Source organism: Dama dama, chromosome 9, assembly GCF_033118175.1.
Source record: "Dama dama isolate Ldn47 chromosome 9, ASM3311817v1, whole genome shotgun sequence".
Lineage (NCBI taxonomy): Eukaryota > Metazoa > Chordata > Mammalia > Artiodactyla > Cervidae > Dama > Dama dama.
This window is the reverse complement of record NC_083689.1, coordinates 48724613-48749229: the sequence shown is the minus strand read 5'-3', so window position 1 is coordinate 48749229 and position 24617 is coordinate 48724613. Positions and strand designations below refer to the sequence as shown.

Here is a 24617-nt window from a genome sequence, read left to right as displayed (position 1 = left end):
GGCCCGGTCCTGGGTCCAGGGCCTTCCACACATCATTTCTCTACATCATCTTGACCATTGCATAGGGCAGGTGCTGTTGTTATCATCCCCATTTTATAGACAAGGAAACTGATGCCCAGGCAGAATACATTCCCTGCCCAAGGTCCCACTGAACTTGGAGGCAATTTGAACCCAGGCTGTCTGGCTCCAGAGCTGAACCCAAGCTCAAAACCTTGGCCTCAGAGGTAAAACTGCAGTATTTCTGGAACACTGCAATGTTTTTTCAAGAACAAAAGAAACAGAATAGACACAGACTAGAAAGGAACCCCTTGCCTGGTCCTCGCCTCCCCTCCCTATGGCCCCTTGCCTGGGCCCCACGCCTCCCCTCCATATGGGCCCTGGCCCGGGCCCCACGGCTCACCTCACCACTGGCTCGGGAATGGCCTCTGCCCCCACGGGCATCTGCACGCCCTTCTCCTGGTCCTTGCCTCCCCTCCCTATGGGCCCTGGCCTGGCTGCCACGGCTCACCTCACCACTGGCTCGGGAATGGCCTCTGCCCACCGCGGGCACCTGCATGCCCTTCTCCTGGTCCTTGCCTCCCCTCCCTGTGGCCCCTGGCCTGGGTGCCACGGCTCACCTCACCACTGGCTCGGGAATGGCCTCTGCCCCCGCGGGCACCTGCACACCCTTCTCCCATTCTTGCCGCCATGGGTCTGCCAAGACGTAGTAGTCATCCGGGCTGAGCTGGTACGAGTCTGGGATCTTCATGGCTGTGATCAAGTCTGTCCGGAAAACCTGTGGGGAGACAAGGTGGAGAAAGAATGGTTTCAGGTCGTCTTCAGGTGATCTGCTTCACAGCCCAGGGCAGGAAAAGGCAAATGCTAAAAGCCCACTCACTCAAAATGAGAATACGACACAAAAGCAGTAAGTACAATAACCCATCTTCCCTGAACCCAGCAGAGTGCTTTGCACACAGAAGATCTCCAATAAATGTTGAATTGAATTTACATGCTCAGATCTGCTCAAGGACAGAGTCTGAGTGATGGATAGGAGTGGACCTTAGAGGGAAGAGGAAAGACATGTGGGAAAGGCAAAAATACTGAGGAAAAAAATCAGTTGGCAGAAAGGCTTGTGTGAATGCAATACTGCCATGAAGTGTCTGTTTAGGGAATTTCTGTTGAAGATTCAAAATTATGTTTGTTGTTGTAACCACAGTCACAAGTGTAAAAGAATCCAGGCAACTACATGCCAGGGCCTCAGGCAAATAGCTGAGGGAGAGGCCAGGCTTTGGGACAGCCTAGAGAACAGCCTCCCATGGCTCAGGGTCTCCATGGTCTCTGAAGAACAACGGTACCATATGTCCTATTCAATGGGCGCTCTGCTGTGCCATGCTCTATATGACGGGGAAGGAGAAGCGTGTTGAATTCCTTCTCAACCAAGCCCTTCCAAACCCCTTGGGGCCAGGCCATGAGTGGACACACCCTCATGCTTTGGTTTCCTTGTGAGCACCTGCTCACTCGGGGAAACTTCTTTTCCCAGCGTTCTATCTGTGGCCCCCCACCCCAAAGCAGCCCCCACGCCCAGCCCCAGGAGCACTGGCAGTGCCTCGTCTGCCCCAGCTGGTTGGCCTCACCTGGGCCCCACCAAGGGCTGCTGGAGGACTTGGTGGCAGCTCTAGACACTATGTGACTTGCTTTGGTACCAACTTTCCCCGTGAACATCACAAGTTAAAGGAGAGTTCATGTCACAGAAAGAAGAGAAACCACTATAGGGAGTCCTCCAGGTTTCAGACCCGACTCCAAGCCCACTCCCCTCCCTGGAAGACCAGCCTTCCAGGGGTGGTGGCCATTCACTGGTAACCTCTGCCTGCATGAGGCCCCACCTCCTGGCTGGCTGTCTCACTTGAATCTAGGAGACAACTGAAAGGGGGCGCCAAGGGGGCTCAAGGCAGCGTCTTGCAGAAATCTAATTAACGTCTGCTTCTAGCCAGAGAGGGCCCTTGCTTGCAGAAGGTCAAGTTTCTTGAAGACTCTATTTGCCAATATAATTTAATTGTTAAGACTAACACCCTAACATTTAATTAGGGTGTCAGTGTGAAAAAATTAAAACGAGATTACGATTAAATGCTAATTACACAGAAGATGAAATGTGGCAAAGATTTCACAGCCCTGATAATTTGCATATCTTATTAGCAAGTAGCAAGACAACTGGTATAAGAACATAAACTCAGGTAGCGGGTGCTTCTGTGCTGTCCTTCAGCACCCTCCCTCCCTCTGCTGGCTGGGGCCAGGTTATTTCCCTCTGGGGCCCCCTGTTCAGGACCCGGCAGGGGTAAACTGAACCCACAGCAGTCTGGTGACGGTCTCAAAGTTCTCCCAACCCTGGCAAGCCCTACGTGGTACATCTAATGCCCTGTTGCTCTGAATGCCATTAGGAACCATCCTCCAGGGAAAGCCTGTCATCTTGCCCCTTCCAGAGCCCAGTGTCACCGTGTGCCCCTCCAAAAAGGCACTGGTGAGTCTGAAATCTCTTGCTGTTCCCTTTTCCTGAGCTATAGTTCAAATGCTGCCTCGTGGGATCACCCTGATCACTCCAACTCAGGGTGGCCAACCACCCAACAGAGTCACTTTCCAGCCCATGGTCCTGTCTCACTTCCGAGTATGTATACTTCTGAAAATTAACTGGTGTGTGCATGTTCCTTGCTTCTTGTCATCTCTCCTGCCACACCTGTCCTGTTATCTGCAACATTCTCAGGGCTTGGCAGAGTGACTGGCACATAGTAGATGCTCGATAAATAGTAACTGAGAGAATGATTAAATGAATGAGTGAATAAAAGGGCCCCTCTGGGGAGTTACCTGATAAGTCTGATGACCCCAGCTGGCTCCTTGGCAGTGCTTTTTGAACCCCCATGAACTGGAGAGACACCTCATGGATACATCCAGAGCTGAAACAACCCAAGTACGTGGAGCGAATGGAGCAAGAGGCAGCCCTGGTCTGCAGGTGCAGACAGAGTGCCAAGCCACACCAGCGGGGGAGAGGTGGCTCTGTCCTAGGAACAGGCTTGGTGCTGGGAACTCAAGAGCAGGAAAGGATCCCATGCGCAACTCAGCTAAGGAGATTCAGGAGAGAAAGAAAGTCTGGTCCCAAGAGAGTTGCAAGCTTCATGTGGTGTGACTGGATGCCACTGGCCCCTTGGGCAGAGGACTGATGGAAGCAGAGGAAAGGCAGCACTATCTCACAGGTACCAGCCAACACTTAAAAGAACACAGTGTGCCCAGCACCAATCTAATGGCTGTCCTTGAATTAACTGTTGGCCCCTATTCCAACTCTGTGAGGTGGATGCTGTTATCATCCCTAGTCTACATTAGAGAAACCTGGGACTCAGGTCAGCTTAATAACCTACACAAGGTCCTACATGTTAGAAGTGGCAAAGGAACCCAGACAGACAACTCTGGAGCCATCCAGCACTCCTCTGCAATCTCACCCCTCTTGGCCATCTGCTCACTGCCAATGCCCTTGAATTAACCCAAAGCCAAATCAAGGGGTTTCCCCAAAGGCTGGAATATGCAAATCAGATGGTGACCTCGGCAAGTTCCAAGTTCTCCAGTGGCTTTCCACTGCCTTCTCACTGCCCTCAGGACAAGCCACGACTGCATTAGTAGTCAGTCTCCCTTCCAAGCACGTCTCACACTTGGCACAGGGGAGGACCCCACTGGGACACTTCTCCCTGCCAAAGTGGGGGTGGCCTGTTTCACCCTTAGGGTGTTACTCCAGCCCACAACTGCTCTAGGAAGGATTCCCTGATGCCAGGCTGGGTTCTGGGCTTCCTCTGGACTCCCACAGCCCCTCTACTGGTATCCCTTGGTTTCCTGCCAGGTCTTCCCCACTAGAAGGTAAGCTCAGTGAGGTCTGGCCAGGCTACAGGCTGCAACAGTGCATGCAGGGCCTGACACATGCTAGGTGCTAACTAAGGCTGAATGATTGAAGAGCCTCCCGTGGATCTGCCACCATCTTTCTGGGTAGCTGCCCAAGGATTCAGCTGGGGACTCTGTCCCTTCCAAAGGAACCCCTGAATACTCATATAAAACCTGTCCACAAACAGGGCAACCCAAACACCTTTCTGTCTTGAATAGCCAAAGGTTGGGCTTCCAAAAAAAAGCTCAGTTATTCTCCTAAAATGCCTCTGAATTATTCACAAAAACTAAATAAATAATAAAACGGACACTGATGAACTGGAGGCCTTGCCATGGCAAGGAAGTTGGAAGCTGGAAAACAAGCAATTTTCTAAGAATGTGAATGTTTACTATTTTTCTCTTTTGGCAGAAGTTGACAAATTGTCTTTCAAGGTCTGCTGCCTAGCAACCAAGTTCTGCTGAGCTGCTTGGGAGACGTTAATTGTAGCTTCTTCAAACAGTATGAAGAATGTTTAAAGGTCTAAAACTCTAACCTAGTAACCAATGTGAGTGCCAGAGGTGCCAACGCAGCTCTGAAGAGAGCTGGAGACCCTGCTCTGCCCAGACGTGGGGAAACTGCATGGGGCTTGCCTTCTAGTTCCTCTTCCCAAGAGTGAGACCACAAGCACTGAAAAGTCTATCTCGCTCTCTGAGCCTATTTCCCCACGGAGAACCAAAAATGAGCTATGCCAGAAAGCGTGTCATGTCTCAAGACTGACATGATCTCCAAAAGCAGATGAAGATGATGACAACAGGCAACTTTCACTCTGCTATCCTCAGCATTCCTGTACATGATCATGAGATTTATGAATATTATTTGAACATTTCATCCTGGGACCTTGGTTTCTGCTTCCTTTTCTCAAGAGTGAAGTATTATATATCACAGTGTATTTCAGACCTAGAGAGGCACCAAGGGGAAGTTCCGTTACTTAAGGAAAAGCCCCAGCACTTATCGTAATTACTGAGCACAATTATCTGTGTAATTATTTGTTTAATGTCCATCTCCTCTAATAATCAAGCTGAGAGAGGCAGAGACTACGTGTCCCGCTTATCATTGTGCCTATTTGTGGCACCATGTGCCTGGTACACAGCAGGTATTCAAGAAATGTTTGTGAGACTAGTGAGTGAATGAATGAATGAACCCCAGGATTTCTCTAAATCCTATATAACTAAACTCTGAAACTTCCTCTCCTGCCTAGCAGGGACAGTGAAGGCAGAGGGCTGGCCCAAAGGATTCTTCCAGGCAGAACTCAGGAGCCGGTCTTGGTTGCTGTCCCAAAGCCAGTGAAAATAGCTTTGGCCAGGACAGCCTCTCCTTGCCTTCTATCCACATCAGAAGGCCTAGTGCAAAGCTAGGAATGGCCACTCTCTCTAATCTCCCAAAGGATGTTTGACAGTCTGTCTTGCAAGAGTCAAGTAAAATTACTACCAAATGCCTCATTTGAAATCACCGTGTTTTTCTGAGCACCTCATCTCATTAGAAAGGACAGCTAACGGTGAAAAGTAATTGCCCTGCTGTAGCATGCTAGGTGCTATGCTAAACGCTTTATATATACAATCTCACCTAATCCTCCCACTTTACAGATGTGGGGGCCAAGACTCAGAGAGGTTAAACCACTTGTCTGAGGTCTGCCCTGTGCTTTAACCAATGCAATCCAGCCTGCAAACCAGTCTGCTATTTCTTCTCTTAAAAAAAAAAAATCTCTTTCTTGGACTGGAAATTGATAAAGAGTATCTCAGCCAAGAGCATACTTAGATACTTAAAATTAAGCATAAAACACCAGAGAAGGGCTCTGGAAATAGCTTCCCAGTCCCAGTCAAGCTACCACTAGGCTAATTTGGTCAGACACTTACACACACACACACACACACACACACACTCAACATCTCTTTCTCTTTCACAAGGATAACAGCACTTCCTGCTCTTAAAGAGAATTTATTACACACATTTCTTTTGCAAGACAAGTCCCAGAGGCCGGGAGGCCTTTCCAGCTGGCGGGAGCAGCAGTGTTTCCAAATGTATGAGAAGTGGATTCTGCCCCCCACCCCAGAGCAGTGGGAGGCCCAGTGGAAGGGCTCCCCTCACCACCCGCCTGCCTCCCAAGGTAGCAAAAGAGCTGTTGGCTAGAAACATGGCTCAAAACCACAGGGTCAAGCAAAAAAACCCTTTTCTGGAGAGTCTCCTGTTTTACTCTCAAGTTTGGGAGCACTCTGCCTTTCACTACAACATATGCCATCACTGTTTTAATATACAATATTATGTCATTTCAAACATTTGGATAATACCTCTGCTCCTCCAGGAAAGCACCATATTTATCCCATGGCTTTGAACCCCAACACCATCTGGCCACCCTTGCGTTCACCTAGGGGGGGAAGGGGCCCATTTTCAAAAGCAATGGGTCAAGCAGAAATGCAGCATTTTCACCCTCCACTCGTTGCCTTTCCTAGGGAGGGCCATCCTTACATAGGAACTTTCACAGACACTGGATCTGGAAGACCTCCACTGCTGGCAGAGGCTGTTCACAGGGTCACCTCTTTCTCCCAGGCCCCGCTCCAGGGGTGAGAGGCTGAGCACTGGTGAAGGGCCCCTGTGGAACCCACAGAGAAGCCCCTCATTCTCTCAACTCAAGGTACGTACAGTTTGTCACCAGGGCCTAAAAAGGAGCCCAACTCCTGCCCACCCCGTTCTGAGACCATCCAGGCTTCCATCCCAGGCATGTGAGCTCCACCTTCACTCACGTCTGGGTTCTCCCCACACCCCCAGGCTCCACGGGCCCCAGGACAGGACCGTCACACCTACAGAACAGAAACTGCAGGACAGCACTCTACAGACAACCACCCTGAGGCTCACAGAGACTGTACTTGCCCGAAGTCTCACAGTTCCTCAGTGGCAAGCTGGCTACATCCCTCGTAACGGACACCTTCCTGTGCAGCACCTGCTTCCTGCTAACAGTCAGAAGACAAGCTCCCCAGGGACAGGGCCTGCGCTCTCTGTGTCCCTGGCCCTAGGCTGGGCCTCTGAGGTGCTCTCGAGTGTTTGCTGAGTTTAATCACTATCATTAAGGTCCTAAAGACCTATCTCCCTGCCTGTTGGCTGACTTCTGGGGACTCTGACTTCCTGAAAACACAGCTTTCTACCTCAAGAGAGCCTGTCCGGGGAAATCCTCACTTCTCAGCCTGCTCCTCCATCTGCCTCTCTGCCCTAGGCCTGAGGAAGACATGGCTTCAAAACAGCAGTCTCCAAACCACCTGGCTTCCAGGTCTCTTCTCAAACTACCCTTCCCACCCATGCCAGGCCGAGGGCTTAGCAGAAACCTGTCAGTCCCATGGTCGCTGTGGGAGAAGGGAGGAGCTGTGGGTGATGCCACACCCACATGGCCAGCATTTGTTTAGGTCACTGAAGCAGGCTGGAAGGCCTTCCCTTCTTCCCTCAACTTTCAGCGAGGACCAAGCTGGAAACTCCCATTTAGCAGATCATGGAAAAAGGTCTACGGCAGTAGTTCTTAACCCTGGCTTCCAGCAGGAGGGCTTTGAAAAAGTACAGGTGCCTGGGGCCCTACTCCAAAGCATTCAAGTCAGAATTCTTGAGAATGGTATGGGATAAGGGTCTGATAGTTATTTTAAAAAATAAAAAAATAAAAAAATTTAAAAAAAAAATTAAAATAAATAAATAAATAAAAATAAAAAATAATCCCTGGTCTGTGATCTCTATCAGGCTCTCAGAGGTATGACCCACAAAGTTACATTCATGCTATTTAGTGAGACAGGCCAGGCCAGAAACCCAAGGCCTAGAGCGGCTCCCCCGGGCTAGGATAATCCCGTCCTCTCCTTCAGGACGGGCCTGACCAACTTAAGCACCAAGGGACAGAGCTCAGCTTTGCTGGGATCCCACTGGCAGGCAGAGCAGAGGAAGGCAGCAGCCTGTGTTCCTGGGGTCAGCCCCACCTTTTCCCTCCACTGCCAAACGGATCCTGGGGCCAACTTCAGACTAAGTGTACTGCCACCAAAACTCCTAAACCAGCCTCCCAGGAAGCCCAGGGCCTGTTCTTTCAGCCCCGAGTACCGAGGCCTGCAGTCCCCTCTCAGTCAGGCTGAGGAAGCCACGCACTGGTTAAGGGCCAGAACGAGAAGCTGGGCCTCAAGGCCTCGGCCCTGTCCAGGGTCCTGACTCCTGGTCAGAGCATTCTATTCCAGCCTGGGGCCTCTCCCTCTGGTGTGTAGGGCGCCCCTTGATTTGCACCCTCAGAGTGCACATATCATCTCAGGGGCAGCCCTGCCAGTCTCGTCTAAACCCATTCCCTGCCTTTTCCAGAACTGGTGGCTTCTCTATGCGCCAGTGCTGCTGTCATGCTAAATACTCCTGATGCTCAAATCCCCGTTCATCACTGTCCATCTTCAAAGATGAGGAGACGAAGAGACCTCCCAGTCCCGTGGCTCTGCATGCAGCTACCAGGAAGGGACTCCTGCACCACACACATCAACTTGCATGTATTGAAGCTGGGAACTTGAGCCAGACTGGGAGCAGACCGTGTGAACAGCCTGAAAACCACCCCCCAGGCTTCTTACTCTGGGACCGAGCGGGAAGGACTCCAGAAGCCCTTTCACCAGGGTGTCGGAAGCCCTCAGCCCCCAGCACCAGCAGATTAGGAAGGCCTTTCTCTCCAGCCCGTTCACAGAGAAGGGACAGCCAGTGAAGAGATTTAGTGTGAGCATTATCTGCCGCCAAATCCTCGCTTTCATCTCTGCCTTCTCACGAGCCAAGTCATTTGGAAGCTTTCATCGATAGTTTCCTCTCTGCCCCACGAAAACTTGGAATTTATGCCGGCTTATGGCTCAGTCTCCTCGCTTAGGGGACGAGGGAAACCTCGCAGGCTGCTCTCCCCCTGCTGTGGGAGGAAAAGCTTGTCCTTGGCAACAGTTCAAGACAGGGAAAACTTCCTCAGCCCTCCAGAAGCCTAGGACTTGAGGGCGTCAGAGGCCCCCCTGCCCCTGCAGAGGCTTCTGGGCTTGAACCCAGGGCTGTGCACAGCCAGTCCCCATTCAGCACCCATGCAATGGTTCGATTCTATTTTTAGGTGGAGAAAGGTTCAAAGGCCCTGCACAGGAAAATCCAAGAGGGAGGGGAATTCTCAGCGCCATGCAAATCACACTTTCCCCTCAGCCTCTGCTTGACACCTGTTTCCCCTAGCCGGCCGCCTATCCTGGGTATTGATAGCAGCCAGGTCCCCAGGATCTCCGCCCAGAGCAGAGGCCCCTCCTCCTCCTGCTGCTTAAAGTGAGAGCTAGGGGAAGGAACTAAGCCAGCCCCAGGGGCTCCCCAGAACTTCCCCTCCATTCTCCAATCTGAATAGCCCACGAACGCAGTGAGGAGGTGAGATTCTCAGAGGCGGGTTGCTCAGCTTCAAAACAGCAGGGTGACTACTGCCTTTCAGGACCTGCTGCTGCTGCTAAGTCGCTTCAGTCGTGTCCAACTCTGTGCGACCCCATAGATGGCAGCCCACCAGGCTCCCCCGTCCCTGGGATTCTCCAGGCAAGAACACTGGAGTGGGTTGCCATTTCCTTCTCCAGCCTTTTAGGACCAGGGAGACACAAAAGGTGGCTAGGGTTTTACTAATCCAGCCCAAGTAGTAACTGGGAGCCCTTGCAGCTCTCAAGATGAGGGTGTGGGTAGAAGAGTGGTCCCAGGGACTCCCAGGGCCCTATCACACTCTGCCTCCTACTTCCCAGTGCCTGTCCACCCAGTGAGCAGGGCTACTGTTAGTCACTCAGATGTGTCCGACTCCTTGCGACCCCATGCACTGAAGCCCCCCAGGCTCCTGTCCATGGAATTCCCCAGGCAAGAATACTAGAGTGGGTTGCCATTTCCCTCTCCAGGGGATCTTCCCGACCCAAGGAGAGAACCCTATTAAGAGTCTCAAGAACAACATCCTCTCATGCCCACCTCACTCCCAGATTTTATTCCAGTCCTTACTGCATTCCTGGAGATTTCTCCTTCCGTCTCTACCCCTCCACTGTAGGGCCAAGGGAGGACAGTTGGGATCAGAACAGGAGGCTTCAGAACTCAAAATGGCGTCCCCACCTCCAATCCCCATAAAAGATGAGTCCCAGGGTAGGCCAGCTCCGCGGGGAGTCCTTTTTGAAATGCAAGGTTCTGTGGAAAACACCCCTAGGGACTGGCTAAGGACAGCAGCTCCTGGATCACCACTGCTGCGAGAAGGGGAAAAGAGGTTGCCAGGCTCAGAACAAAGATATCTTCCTTCAGTCCGGGCCAGGGCCAAGTGCTTTGCCCTAGAACTCTGAGCCTTCACACTCGTGCTGTTGGCCCCAAGAACTTCACATCTTGACTATATATATAACCTCAGTTTCCTTACTATAACAGGAGAGTTAAAAAAAGTAAAGTGTCCAGCCCGTGTCTGCGTGCTAAGTCGCTCAGTCATGTCCAACTCTTTGTGACCCTACGGACTGTAGCCCGCCAGGGTCCTTTATCCATGGATTTCTCCAGGCAAGAATACTGGAGTGTGTTGCCATGCCCTCCTCCAGGCGATCTTCCTGAGCACCAGATCGAACCTGTGTCTCCTGCACTCCTGCATTACAGGTAGATTCTTTACCGCTGAGCCACCGGGGAAGCCCTGTGGGCTGCAGAACAATGTCTCTCTTAAAGGTCAGACTCAAAACCACCCTACTGGGGACTCAGGGCTCTTGCAGCCTCATCTGTTCCAAAGGTCTCTTCTGTGCCCACTATAATGCATTAAAGACCTAAGAGGGAGCAATGAGGTTCTAGGATGTTATTTTCAGGGGCTACAGAAGGCAGGACCCCATGTCCATTTGTCTACCCCACTTCCAAAACTTCTACAGCTCCAGATGTCATAAACGTCTCTTACCTGTCCCAAAAGACAGGGTCAAAGCAGGGAAGGAATAAAGTGCAGATGCATCTGAAATGGGCATAATAAAGAGTGGATGACCTAACTGGACGACTCTGAAGACGCCATCCTTCATCAGTGAATCCTGTCACTCTTGGTTCAGCCTCCAAAATGTCCCATATCCTACTGCTTCTTACTCCACTGCAATCACCCAGCTCTAACGCCACCATAATTTCTCTCCTGGACAAATGCTAAAGAAGCCTCCCTGCTCCCACTCTTGCCCATCACATTCCCCCCCCCCTTACAGCAGTCAGTGGGACCTTTCATTAAAACATCAGACTATGTCATTACCCTGCTTAGAATCCTTGAAAGGCTCCTCCCCTCACTCAGATCAACAGGAACAGCTTTACAACAACCTATAAGGTTATGAGAACTGGCACTCCCACCCTTTCCTCTCAATCACTTCACTCAGCCACACTGGTCTTGTTTTGCAATGACTGCATCCTCTACCAGGAATCCTCTCTCCCCATACACCTGCACTTCCCCCGAACAGTCCTCCCTCTCCACAGGTCTCTGTTCCTGTCACCCTTCCACTTCTGTTTCATCTTTCTCCAGGTTACTTGTCATTACCCACCTCGGAGGGCTTCTTTTCGTTCTGCCGGGGCCAGCCCGATTTGGTGCTGCTGGGCAGTTTGGAGCATCTTGATGCAGATGTAGCGTGACCTGCAGAGAAAGCACAGCCCATGAGGGGCCCCTGGAAGGCCAGGAGCACCACCCACCATGTCCAAGGAAAGGACACCTGTAAGGCAAGCTCTGGCTTGAATGTTCAGGGGGTGGACACCTCTGTGAGCATCTGGTGGACTGTCCCTGCTCTGGGCCTCTCCAATGATGAATGGGGTCATGACGCCTCCTCCACTCACCAACCAGAAGAGACTTGGGAGGTGAAAGGCAGTGGGACAAGGACTCAGTATTAGCTTTCTGTGTGACCCAAGAGGGTTGCTCTAAAGTAGACCCATAGACTTAAGCTTGAGCCCTGGCTCAGCCACTTATTAGCTCCTCAGGATGGGCAAATGACTCAGTCTGAGCCTCAGCTTGCTTTTGTATAAAATGGGGGCAGAGAGTAACTATCTTCAAAGAGTTTTTGTGAGAATTAAATGATACCATGCCTGTAAAGTCTTAGTACAGACCCTTGCACATGGCACTGCTTTGATACACACTACCCATTATCACTCGGGTTCTAAAGGCCCTTGTGGGACTACACTAAGAGTGGTCTCCACTCCTATGGGTCAAAGGAGCATAGCCTAGGTGGGCAGTGGTGGGACTGGTGAGAAGGGAGTATGCCACAGCCCAGCCCAACTCCAGTGCAGATAGAGGGCTCAGCTGCCAGGTGCTCTCCCCTGCAGGTGCCTAGGGCTTCAAGGGTTCCTTTGCCTGAAATAAAGTTAGAAGCAGAGGACACTGAAACAGGCCGCAGGGAGCGTGACTGCACTCACAGGCGGCCAGATGCTGCGATCTACTGCCACGGGGAGGAAGAGCCAGCCAGGTCAGACTCCAGAGCCAAGCTGGAGTCTGAGCAAACAGACCCCAAAGGACAGTGAAGGAAACCCGGAGGGAGAGACAGGCGAGGACTGGCTTCTCATCCTAATGCATGTGTTCCTGAACCCTCAGGTTCCTGGGGGTTAGAGAACTCCAGGGACTCTAAGGGGGCCTTGAGGCTCTCCCCAATCCCAGCTGCTCACCATATATGTGAACAAGCTAAGTCTACAGCTGCAGGGCTCCAGGCTTTCACCTGAGGGCACCACTAGGTGGGAATCTTCCTGGCAGCACACCTCTCCTACACAGGGCAGAATGGACCTCTTTACTCCGACTGGCTCACGCAGGCCTGGGTTCATGGGGCATCTGAGAAGAGCTGCCTTCTGGTACCAGGGACAAGCCCACACCTAACACAAACTTTTTTGCCTCCGCATTTCAGAAGAGGCTCCTTAAGCCCCATTTTCTGTGTAAGAGTGTCCCCCTCTATCCAGCTGACACACCCAGCCCCCACATAAGTCTATCTCTGAGATTCTACTGCCAAGATCCCATGAAGGTCAGGCTCCTTCATTAATTTCTTCAGCAAACATTTACTGATCACCTATTATGTGCCCCATCTAGCTGGATATGGCAGTCAGCAAGTCATGACCTCTCTTACCAAGGGGCTTACTTTGATAAGGAAATGGCACTTGATTAGGAAATAACACTGATTAGGCAATTATAATGAAGAGTGACAGGTTTTTTTGCCTGTTGTGCGGACATTTCCACAGGGCCCCAACTCAACAGCAGGGCCAGAGGGAGTGAGGTGTGCTCCCAGCAGCCCGGACCAGCACAGGCAAAGGAAGACCCAGAGGGGAGTTGATCTGTTCCAACCAGGGCAAAACACAGGGCTTGAGAGCGAGAGGGTAAAGGGGAGCAGAGCGGAGGAGGACAGCAAGGCCCTGAAGGCCATGGTGGTGTGGGGGCTCTCAGAGGAGCCCGGGCTGCTTTATGCGTTCATCAACACGGAGACTCTGGAGCAACGTCCCACTCCCCCAGTCTGGGCCTGTGGTCCTGATAATTATTCACACACTTTCCCTGCAGGAGCCCCACACGGAAGGCCTTACTGTCGGTGGTGTCAGAGTTGTCGCTGCTGATGGAGTACTTTCGCCTCTTCTCTTCCATCTGCAACGAAAGTAGGCCCCATTATACTCACAGGTGGCTCGGGAAATCCTCAACCTCTCAGAAAACTGCCCGTCAATCTACCTCCCCACACTCGCCCCGCTGCAGAGGAAGAATGAGAAGAAGGCCATGCCCTAGCCTTCTCCTCGGGCAGCCTCCCCCTTCTCTCACCCACCTACATGGGCCCTGGGGCTGGGGGAGGGGGCAGCATCTCTCATCTCCTGAGCCCAGAGCCTCACACAACAGAGAGCCTAGTCAAAGATGACAATGAGGGAGGACAAGGGGGGTCAGTAGCCCCAGAGTGAACAGTGACTTGGACCTGCCTCACCCCAGCTCCCTCACCCACCACGGAATCCCCTCTCACCTGCGAGTTGCACGTGGTGCCCTGCTTGAGGCAGAGGAGGGAGGGCACAGAAACAGACAGACTCTTCCAGGAGGACCAGGTGAGCGGAGTTGAGGGACAAGCCAGCCCACAAGCACTGAGCCTACACTCTGCATATCCTGAGAGTGGCAGCCAGAGGGGCATGGAACTGGGGTCGGGGCAGGGAGGCTCCACGCTGGGCTCCTGAGCCACGCCAGGGCCAGAGTGCAGGGGCTGCGCTGCCCACCCTCCCCTCAGTGTCCCTCTCCAGGTAGAAATACAAACTCACTTTCCCTCCACTACAATGTTTAGCTTCAAGGTAGAAGGGCGGCTCTCCCATACTGAGCTCTTTCCCCTACCCATGCCAACTCAGCTATCTCGTGTTCCTAACAACCTGGGGAGTTGTGAGCTATTAGCTTCATTTACTGAGGAGGCTCAGTGCCTTGTCCTGCTAGTGACTTGGCTGAACTGGGATTTGAATCCACGTGGTCTGATCCCCAAGCCCACACTGAGCCGCCTTTGTGCCCTTGTCAGCTCCTGCCTGTTGGAAGTGCTTTCCTACCCACTATTTCCTCTAATCCTGCAGAGTCCTGGGTGGCAGAGCCTGCTCTGGTCCCCTCTTGGAGGGGAGCACACTGAGAGACTTGTTAACCTGCCTTAGGTCTCACAGCTAGTCAGTGGCTGAGTCCCAATTCAGAGAACAGACCCAGGGCTCGGAGCCCACGAGGCTTTTCACCATGTTTTTGTCAGCCTAGACCCTGGGCTGCCTCACTGTACACAGCAAAGGACAAGGAGCCAGTGTCAGTAGGGAGAAAGCCCAGCTGCCAACCAACTAGGCTGCCCAACCCCACTGTGAATCCCATTTGCCACCTGCTGTCACCCCAAGTCTACTCATACGGAGCCCTGGGAGGGGTCATCTTATTTTACTGTGGCCTTGCAGAGGCCTTAGGAGCACTGGCTCTCTAAAGCGGGTTGCAATTACCCAGAACTCTGAGCTACTCAGAAGGACCCTCTGGCCTCAAACTTGACCTTAGCGAGGAGCTTTTCTCCACCCCCATGTCTCCCAAGAGTAGGGTCAGGATGAAAGGTTCATTGGGGCTGCTTGCTGCCCAGCTGCAAAGGTGGAGGCCAAGGGCTCTCCAGAGGGTGTGGAGGTCTGGAGGCATGCCTGGTGGAGAGGAGCACGGATGCCAAGGAGGCAGGAACCAGAGTTGAAACGGATAAGCACCCATTGCTTGGGGAGGGGCGCATCCTGGCACACAGGGACCCCGATGAGGCCTCAGAACTGGCCCTTGGTGCTGGCGGGCATAATGGCTGCTTCCCTTTTGCAGGTGGGGACAATGAAGCTCAGAGGTTAAGTGACTTGCCCAAGATCACAGTTCTTCTAAGAGGTTTCTCTGACTCAGGGGACCATCCTCTTGACCTTGAGACTACTCTGCCTCTGTGTAGCCCAGTGGCTCAGGTCATAGACTGAATGAGTGAATGGGGCAATAACACTCCACTACCCAGATCCGTGCCCATCCTTGCTGTCCTCTGGGGTCTGCATGTGACAGAGGTGACTGTAACACAACTCTGACTCCAGCCTGAATCTTGCCAACCCAGCTGTCACAGGTGGGGTAGGAGCAGGGGGAGAAGTGCTCTTCATGCACCCATCTGTTTTCTTCTGAAATCCTCTACATGAACTGCATTTTTCTTCATTTCCAGCAAATAGGCACTTGCAAGCCAGGCTGTCCCATAGCATAAAAGCAGCAGCACTGGATTCAGGGAGGCCAAGTTCAAATCCTATCTCCACCCCTCACTAGACCAGGGACCCTGGGAAAGACATACTTCCCCAAAGACACAAATTGGATCTGGAATTATACATAAATCTCCTGAACTTAAAATGCTGGCAACTGATTTAGATATTTAAAACACTTAGAGAGGGCCAAACTAAACACATCTATGGGCCAGAATCAGCTGGTGAGTGAAGGAGAGCAGCATAAAGCCCTTAGCACAGTGGCTGGCATTCCATATGGGTGCTGGTTATTAATACCACAGCAGACTTGGGCCAGGTGAACAATTCTACCAGCAGCCACCTGAAGGCCTCCTCAGCAAGGCAGTGAGCTGTGCAGTAAGGAAGGTCCCTGACAACAGGACCCCTTGACTGCCAGGATCTCTTCCTACTGCTGTTTCCTGCTGCCCAGGACCAGTGTGACCTGTCAGCACGCAGACCTGTACCCCACCCTCAGCCAGCTCCTCCGTGAAACACCCCAGAGTCCTCCTGGATAGCGTGTTATTATGGGAGCAGATTTTGCGGCGGCTTAATTGGAATAATAACTAGGCTTCAGAGGGAAACCACTGCTTTGCTTCTTTTCTTTGAACCAAGTCTGTTCGAAAGGTCTCCCTGCCTCAGGTAAGCCTCTTCTCAGTGGCCAATGAAGACTCAAATGAGGCCTGGCCTCCCCTGCAGGACAAGGCTTTGCCCCATGATGTCCCCCTCCAACCCAGCACAGAGGACACGGAGGATTCTTACCAAAGCTGAAATCCAGGGCTACACGTGCAGGGGGGTGCCAAGACTTGACCTTGGCCTCTCGTTTTTCCTCTCTGCTGGCTCCCCTAACCTCTCCCAAAGCAAGGTCTGCCCTGAGAATATTCAGGGTCATGAGGCACTTATTTTTAGGGACAGAAAGTACCACAAAGGAGACTCTGGGAAAGAAGTATCCCCTTTTCCTGCCATTGCCACCAGTCTGCTTGCACTCTTACACCTTCCCCAGCTATGGAGACACACACAGCTCTCCTCTGGGAGTATGGATGTCCTAGAGTCCCCTGAGTGAGCAGCCTTGCTGTGGCTCCTCCACCCCACCGCTGACCCTTGGCGAGTGCAGTGGGTGCTCCCTCCAGAACACATGGAGAATCCAGCCACCTTCCCCATCTTTACTGCTTCCACGCTGGTCCAGGCCAGTCTCATCTCTCACAGGACTGCTCATTCATCTCCCAACTTCCACTACTGCTCCCTCATAATCCAGGATCCACACAGTAGCCAGAATGATCTTCAGAAAACATACATCGATCATGTCATATGTCCTATTTGAAATCTTTCACAGGCTTCCTGTTGATCAAGGGCAAAACTCAAACTTCTAACCATAAGACTTTATATGATCTGGTCCCTGCCTACTGCATATTGACCACCAGCCCATTTCCCACCACTTGCCAGTCAAACCAGCCTCCTTTCATTTCCTGAAACAGACAGTCCATGCCTCCAGACCTGTGCACAGGTGTGCTCTATGACTGTAATGGTCTACACAATCTAGGCATCTCTGACTTTCCTCCTTCAGGTTTCGGCTTAAACATCGGAGGTCTATGCCAGCTGCCTTATCTACAGAAAGCCCACCACCCAGTTACTCAGCTTCTTTAGAAGTGTTTGTTGAGCTACTTGCTGAATGTCCTTTTCCTTCAGAGTATATGTTCCACAACAAGAAAAAGTGTAACTGTTTGGATCCTTGCTGGTGCCCAGTACCCCTTAGAGTTGTACCTAGCACATGACAGGAGTTTGGTGCACACTCAGTGCTGAGTGTGCTCTTGTCCCCTCCCCCCAGAAGTGTGGGGCCACACAGCCCAGCAGCCTGCTCACAGCCTATGGGAGCAAACACCCCAGCCCCAGATTTCGACCTGTTTGCACAGCCCGCCTTCCCCGTCTTAACCTCACACGTTTTCTAAGAGGCTTTATTTGGTTGGGCTCCTGGCTAATGATCAATGTCAACTCAGTAATAGGGCAGCAATTTGGTGGCAGATGTTTTCTTGGCAGCACTAGCCACTGGTCTTAGTGGGGACCTCAGGTCTGGACTTGAAACACCAATGCCCAATGCCAGCCCCCTTTAAAGACCTCTCCGCAAATAAACTCAAATAAACACCCTGGGCCTCCATTAACGCCCCTCCAGCTGACCCTGGAAACAGTGGGTCTTTCAGGCCTGCTACTGCAGCAGCTCCCTGGGCAGTTAAAACAGCCCAATCTGGCCTCCGGCCTCTCCTCTCTGGGGGCCACCAGGCCTGCCCAGCCTGCCACCACACACAGCAGGATTTCGTCTTCCTCCTTTAAAAAGGGGAGGAAAAGGCTTTCAAGCAGGCAATTTACCATTCCAGACACAATCTTTCAAAGAGAAACAAAAACTCTCCCTGTCTGAGGCAGACCGCTAAGGCGTGTGTGTAATAAGATGCTAATACAATTTAATGATATTTCGGCTGGAAAACCTGTCCTCAGAGCCTGCTTGTGTCGGGAAGGCCAGACATTCAGAAAACAAGAGCTGCATACTCTTAAACCGTTTTAAATGGGGGTCAGAGCCCCACTCTTTCCTATCTCTCATTAACTTTAATGCCTTCTCAGGGACAGTAACTGCTGTGACAACAGTGATTTTGTACACACAGATCCTCAGACTTGCTTCTCCAATCACAGGGAATCCTAACCCTCCTCCAACACCCATCACTGCTCGCCTGTCCCAGGGGCACCCAACTCCCCTAAAACACACTCTCCACACCCACCCTCCAGACCCAGTTCTGAGGACGTGCCAAGGGGATCCTTGGAGACAGAAAGGGGCTTTGTCTACGTTGTCCTTCAGCACCTTCACACCCTACCCTCCACCCAAGAGAGGGCAAAGTTCAGCCCACTCATTCCATGGATGACTGCCCGCTGGCAACTGCAGGGTCCTTCTGGTTCCTTCTTCAGAGAATGGAGCTGGCTCTCTGGCCTACCTTAAAGGGGAGAAGTCAAAGGTCAGCTGCGTTTGGGTCCTATCCAGGTTATTAATAATAAGAATTGCTAATACCAATCAGGTGCTTATCCCATGCCCGGCTTTGTGCTTAGTCTTCTTTATGCAATGTATCACTTAATCCACACACCCACCATGAGGTAGGTACTGTCAGTAACCCCAGTTGCAGATGAAGAAACTGAGGCATGGAGCAATTGCCACAGGTGGTGACTGCAAAGCCAGCACTCAAACCTAGGCTGTCTGATCTTAGAGAGAACACCTTGCCCCCCACCTCAGGGGGTGGGGGGAGGAGGGGTACAGCACACAGTGCACAGACCTGCAACTCGGGAGTATGGTTGGGGTACTCCAGATTCTTATGGGTTTCCTGAGAATCTCCCTGGGTTCCTCAACTTTGAGACACATGGTGAGGCTCTTACATGGAGGACAGGGCAAGGCACGGATATTCCCCTCTTCACAACTTCAACTTGGCCTCCCCTTAGAGACCCGAAAGGGAAAACTGTGAGTCCCAAAAAGAGCCTGCTGGATGAGCTGTGAAGAATTTGGACTGGAAGCCTCTGACTTGGGTCTTGGGTATAAGATAAGTACCTCCCTGATAACTGGAACAATGATTAATACCCTGCCCTCAACCTCAAGGATGTGGAAATCAGTGCCAAAAGCCTAACCTCAAGATTCTGGAAGGCCTTGGGGTCTGGGGATCAGAGTTCCACCTCACCTGTCAACAAAAGCTAAGTGGAGATTTCCGACTGCCTCTTGGATCAGTGTTATTGGCCATTCAGCCAGGCCATTTAGGGAAAGGAAAAGCACGTTGGATGGGAAATGTTCTGGAAACATTTGCTGCATCCCGAGCCCAAACAACTCTACCCTTAAACACTTCAACTCCAAAAGTGCTGGGGAGACCCTTGGCTAAGCAGTTTCAAAACCAACACTCATGCAAGTCTTGCTGCCTGGGGCAAGGACTTCCCTCAGTGAGGCATTTGCTGTGGAACCAAATGCTTTTCCACTCTAGACAACAGCCAACAGCACTTGGGACAACTGAGAGGCCTCCAGATCAAACAAACATCCCTTTTTTCCCCTACCATGCAAACTTTCTCAATAAATTATTCGCCCACTTCGGATCGGATCAAAGCCTGTTTTTGCAGCCTGTGACCTAAAAAGCAAATAGCATCTCTTAAACATGAAAGCCCTCCTCCCTGCCTGGGTCGGCTTTATTACTCATTCCTTCCTCTTACAGTTATTCTGTTGTTATTTTCCTTCTCTGCTTGTTAAGATCGTTCTGCGAGTCCCAACCCGCCTGAGGAAGATGGGACAGGAGAGATGGTGCCTTCACTTGGGGCCCTAAGGTGGGAAAGGAAGTCAGGGTAGGGGAGAAGCCAGCACCCTGGGAACCCAGGAAACAGGGCCAGACCCGGTTGGCAGCTCCTTGCCCAGCTCTTCTGCCAAATGTCCTACTGGGAATTTTACCAGTGAAGGGAGGGAGTTAATGTCACCCTGGGAGGAGGGGCCAGGCGGCCCTACCACCACCCAGGCCCAAGACTAAGTTAGCAAACATAAACGTTAAAGGGACATCCTGACAGCTTGTCTGGCCTCAAAGCTTAGGATTCCTCCCCCTTGCAACAAAAGCAAGGTAGCAGTCAGTTGTGTCCTCTCAGCTCCTCGGTTAGGAGTGCAAACGCGATGCCTCCTGATGACCCCTGCAAACTTAAGACCCTGTATAAAACTTTGTGTCTTGGAATTCCAAAGTGGGGGGGTGGGGACAACGAGAGAGAATGCTAAGCGCAAGGGCAAGGTTTGGGAATTTGCAGAGACCAGAGGCGCCGTATGCTTCCTGCCCTTGGCACTGAGCAAAGGGAAACACAGCCCCTCCCGCCCCCACCAGCCCAGGGCATGAAACCAGCAGACAAGGTGCTAAGGAAAAACGTCCCGGCCGGCAGCAAAGGCTAAGGGGATTGGGAGGGGGGTGGCGCGCGCCTCCAGCCTGCCCCTAAAGGTAGTCCGCGGGACAGCAGGCTGGAGGCGCGCCGGCGTGATTCTGACCGCGGGAGCCGGGAGGAGGAGCCGGAGGTGGCTGCGGGGGGCTCCAGCCCTGGCTGGAAGCGGTTCGGGCAGGGGGTGGCGCCGGGAGGTGGCCTTGACCCGGGAGCGGAAGGAGGAGCTTAGGTGTAACGGGTGAGAGTAGTCGAGCCCCTTGGGGGTGGCAGCTGTGTTTGGTGGGGGACAGAGTGTGTGGTGTGGGGAGGGTGGGTGTCCTGGGCCTCTAGAAGCTACAGTGAAGCCTTTCTGCTTGTCTCGCAGACATCCTCCTTTTCTGACATTAAAGCTACGAACCACCAAGCTGACCCCCTCTCAATTCTTTGGCCTGAAGCACAGGGTATCTCAGGGACCAGGGATAAGCGGGAAGGGACCGGAGGGAGCCACAAGTCTGCACCCAGGCGGAGAGGAGGCGGGCAGAAGCCGCTCCGCAGGCGCAGGCGAGTGGGTGGGAAGGAGGGAGGGAGAGAGGGAGGAAGGAGGTGAGGCCGGGAAGATGCCACTGCCGGGGGCGGGGCGGGGCCGGGGATCCGGGAGAGGGACTGCAGCGGTGCTTGGTGGGGGCGGGGGCTGCAATGTCACTCATTTGGGGGTCAGGTGTGTAAGTCCCAAGCTCGGGGCGCCACTTGCCTACATCTTCCCAGTACCACCCAGGGATCGGGGAGGAGGCGGAGGGCAGGGGACTGCAGAACCGTCCCCAGAGCGGGACGCGAACCGGCAGAGTTGGGAGAAGGTAAACAAGGGCCACGCCCCCTGCCGTCGCCCCGCGGGCGCGCACCCGCCGCTCCGGCGGCCGCCGGTACATTTCCACTCCCAGCAGCGTTTCTCCCCCGCTGGACTCCCGCGCAGCCCTGGACGGGGGGGCTGCTCCCGACCCCAGCCCGCGCCCCCCGCGCTGGAGCTGTGCACCCTCCATACTCACCTGGAAAGGGTATCCCCCGCCCCTCCAAAAAACTGCTTAATTTGTGCAGAGCCTCCGCGCCCGGGAGCCGAGCATGCTGCCCCCGCGTGCATAGCCCGCGTGCACCCAGCCGGGAGAGGGGGCGACAGGGCGGAGGCGGTGGCCCCCGGAAGGTGTCTGGGACCGAACCGGCTGCACGTGAGCCCAGCCCGGGGTCATGTGCACCGGCTCGACCCGGTTCGGCGCCCGGACGTGCTGCGTATCAACAAAATGAAACTCGGAGAGACAGGAGGGCAGATAGCCCTGGGTCCTCCGAACCCACGTCCCCGGCCGCGCGACCTCCTCTCCGCACAGGTCTCCCGCCGCAGCCCCTCCGCCCAGCCAGAGCCCGCGGGGCAAGTTGCAGCCCAGGCGCGCCCCCGCCCGCCCGCGCCCCCCTCCCCGGCCCAGGGGCGCTTTGCCGCAGTCATTAATAAAGAAGGTCGCCAAGCTCACCCTTCCAAAAGTTGTTGTTGCATGCGCCCCTCTCAGCCTACCCGCAATGTACTCTTTAAAACACGACTGACCAACATGCGCAATCTCCCCTGTGCTGTGCATCGGCACCCCCCCCCCCCCCCCCCCCCCGCGCGCTGGCTTCCTAGAACAGGCAGCCAGCAGGAGAGAGAGGGAGCGAGCGAGCAAGAGAGAGAGAGGGAGCGAGAAGCGCTGGCAGATCTGTTGCAAAAACACAAAATAACGCCGTGGAGATGCGCAGGGCCAGTCGCCGGGGGCTGGATCTTACCTTGCTCCGCGGTGCCCTTCCGAGGGGCGCTACCCACGGTTACGCGCCGCGGCTGGGGCCGGCGTGGGAAGGATGCTCCTGAAACCCGGAGCTCCTGGGGCCGGCGCGGGCGGGCGGGGGGCGCGCATCCATCCGGGGTCGTGGCGAAGGAGGCGGCCGGGGCCGTGGGGTCCCCAGCACCGCACCCTGGCCGGGGACGGTCAGCGCGCTGGACCTAAGCCCTTGACGCTAGGAGTGGGCGCAAAGTAACTCCATGGACGCCTCTCACCCACCCCCCCAAATAGCCTCCAACTGCGATGGCCGCGGTCGGCACCATTCACCAACCCCCCTGTGTATGTTTCTGTTTCTTTTTAAACCAAGACTTCCTTGTGATCTCTTTAGAAAAAAAAAAAAAAAAAATGTGTTGGGGTGGGGGTGGGGTGGGGGCAGGCGGGAGGAGCGAGGGAGGGGGAGTAGCCACTTTTTTCTTATTCACTCGGATCTCCACTCCTGACCCCCCCCCACCCCCCCGCCCAGTTGTTTGGCTCCAGCGGCGGGTTCAGGTAGCGCTGCAGGCCTCCGGGTGGAGGGTACCCTGCTGGGCCGCTCTCTTGCCTGCACCTCGGGCCTGTACTCCCCACGGGCTCTGGGGCGCCCCCAGCCCGCCCTGTCCCCAGGGCCGGGCCCAAGCGGCGGCTGCGCCCGTGCAAGTCCCATCAGGTCTGCTCACACTTCACACACTCACACACATACCCCGCCCCTCCACTCTCACTCACACTTTCTGCTCACACCCCGCCCCCTTCGCGCCCCACACCGGGGCGGCGCCCCCCGCAACCTTTAAAAAAAAAAAATGCGAGCTTATACTTAAAAAAATCTTTTGGCGCCATATTAATGACGTACTTAAAATTTGCCATTTCTCCCTGCGTCAAAAAGACGTTTCTTTGCAAATAACAGCCTGAAGGCGACACTCGCGGAGGGAACGAGGTTTGCACAGAGCACCCCGCCTCCCGGGGTTCCAGCGCTGGAAGACCCTCGCTCTAGGCCCTGCTGGTTAAATCGCTGGTTTAAAAATGCGAAACGAATAAATCGCGTGGCGTTTTGCAGCGCCAGAAGTGAGCAGAAAGTGCTGGCAGGAGCGGAGGGGAGGGGCGCGCGCGAGTCTGGGGGAGGGGGCGCGGCTCTCCTCCCCCACCCAGAGCTGATGGAAACTAACATCCCGGGCTGGGGAAACTTGAAATTGTGGGCGACCTCAAGAAGGAGGGGCGGTCCGTAGAGAGGGTCCCTCTCGGGTTCGTCGCCCCCTCCCCCCGCCCGAGTGCCTCTCGGCGCCCGGCTCAGCCCCGCATTTCCGGGGGGTAGGGAACGCTGTGATGTGTGAGTGGGTGGGTGGCTGCACGTCCTGGTCCCTGTAGGAGTTTGCCCGAGGGTATCCACTTCCCCCTTGCTCCTTCCCACTCCCCTTAAAGGGTTAAAAACCGAGGGGCAACTTCCAAGGATTGGCACTTGGCGAGGAAGCGGGGCGCCCCTCTCCCCACCCTTCGCCTCCTCGCCCCTCCTCCTCCGGCTCCACTTCCCGACTTGACCTTGTGGTGCACAAACAGTGCGCTGGGATCCTCGCAGTTTCTGGAAGAAGAGCTTGCGCTCGCCAGGCAGGCGGGCTGTCGGGCGGCTCTCGGGCGCTGGCGGGGCCTTGGGTCGGTTCCCGGAGCCGCGAGCCACACCCACCCAGCCCGCTGCGCCCGCCGCACTCACCTTCTCTCGAGGAAGGAGCCTGGCTGGCCTTCTGGATGGGGAGAAGTGGGGGGCAAACTGCAGCCTTCTCAGATGCTCCCAGCTAGGGAGGGGGTGGTCTGGACTCAGGCGGGGTTTGGGGGAGGGGGAGACCTGGGAGCCAGGCCCAATATCCTCAAAGCATCATTGCCAACTTTTTCTAACCCCTCCTTTTTGGCTGTCCCTCAAAGATGATCCAATAATTTCTTCAACCTCACCTTTGACTTTGAAGGCACGTGGGTGAGTTGTGAACTGAAACAGGAACCGCCTCCCCTCTCCAAGACTGAAGGTTGTTTATCCTTTTTTTCCCCTCCACCCCTTCTGTGGAAAGATAAATATTCAATTTACATAAGATGACATTTATGTGACAATTAAGAAGATTCCCTGATGGAATGTTGTGAACACATTTGCTTATAGGAGAAATAAATCCAATAATAAACAAACTCATAATAACAGCACAAATCCTCCGACGGGGCGGATTGTCTACACAACAAAGAGGGAGATGATGGATGCTGAAATAAGCACTTTTTGCCACAGGAAAGAAATACGAGCTCCGAGGGAGTCACTGCAA

The 24617-nt window shown here is 53.8% G+C and overlaps 1 protein-coding gene across 9 annotated transcripts in view; it reads right to left on the bottom strand.

Moving 5' to 3' along the window:
• JADE2 (jade family PHD finger 2) overlaps positions 1–24059 on the bottom strand; it is a 50988-nt gene extending 26929 nt beyond the window's left edge. For 2 of the 9 annotated variants that reach the window (XM_061151317.1, XM_061151318.1), the window contains exons 1-4: positions 13849–18570; positions 13430–13487; positions 11428–11516; positions 618–775 (exon numbers count right to left, since the gene is read on the bottom strand). In XM_061151317.1, coding sequence (XP_061007300.1) covers positions 618–775; positions 11428–11516; positions 13430–13487; positions 13849–14010 — 467 coding nt within the window. In that variant the 5' untranslated portion in view covers positions 14011–18570. Of the gene's footprint in view, positions 1–400; positions 452–617; positions 776–10814; positions 10836–11427; positions 11517–13429; positions 13488–13848; positions 18571–21537; positions 21676–22011; positions 22110–22297; positions 22650–23859; positions 23959–24028 lie in introns of those variants that run through there. The other 7 variants (XM_061151323.1, XM_061151320.1, XM_061151319.1 and 4 more) reach the window with 7 other exon arrangements.
• Positions 24060–24617: the final 558 nt, after the last annotated feature.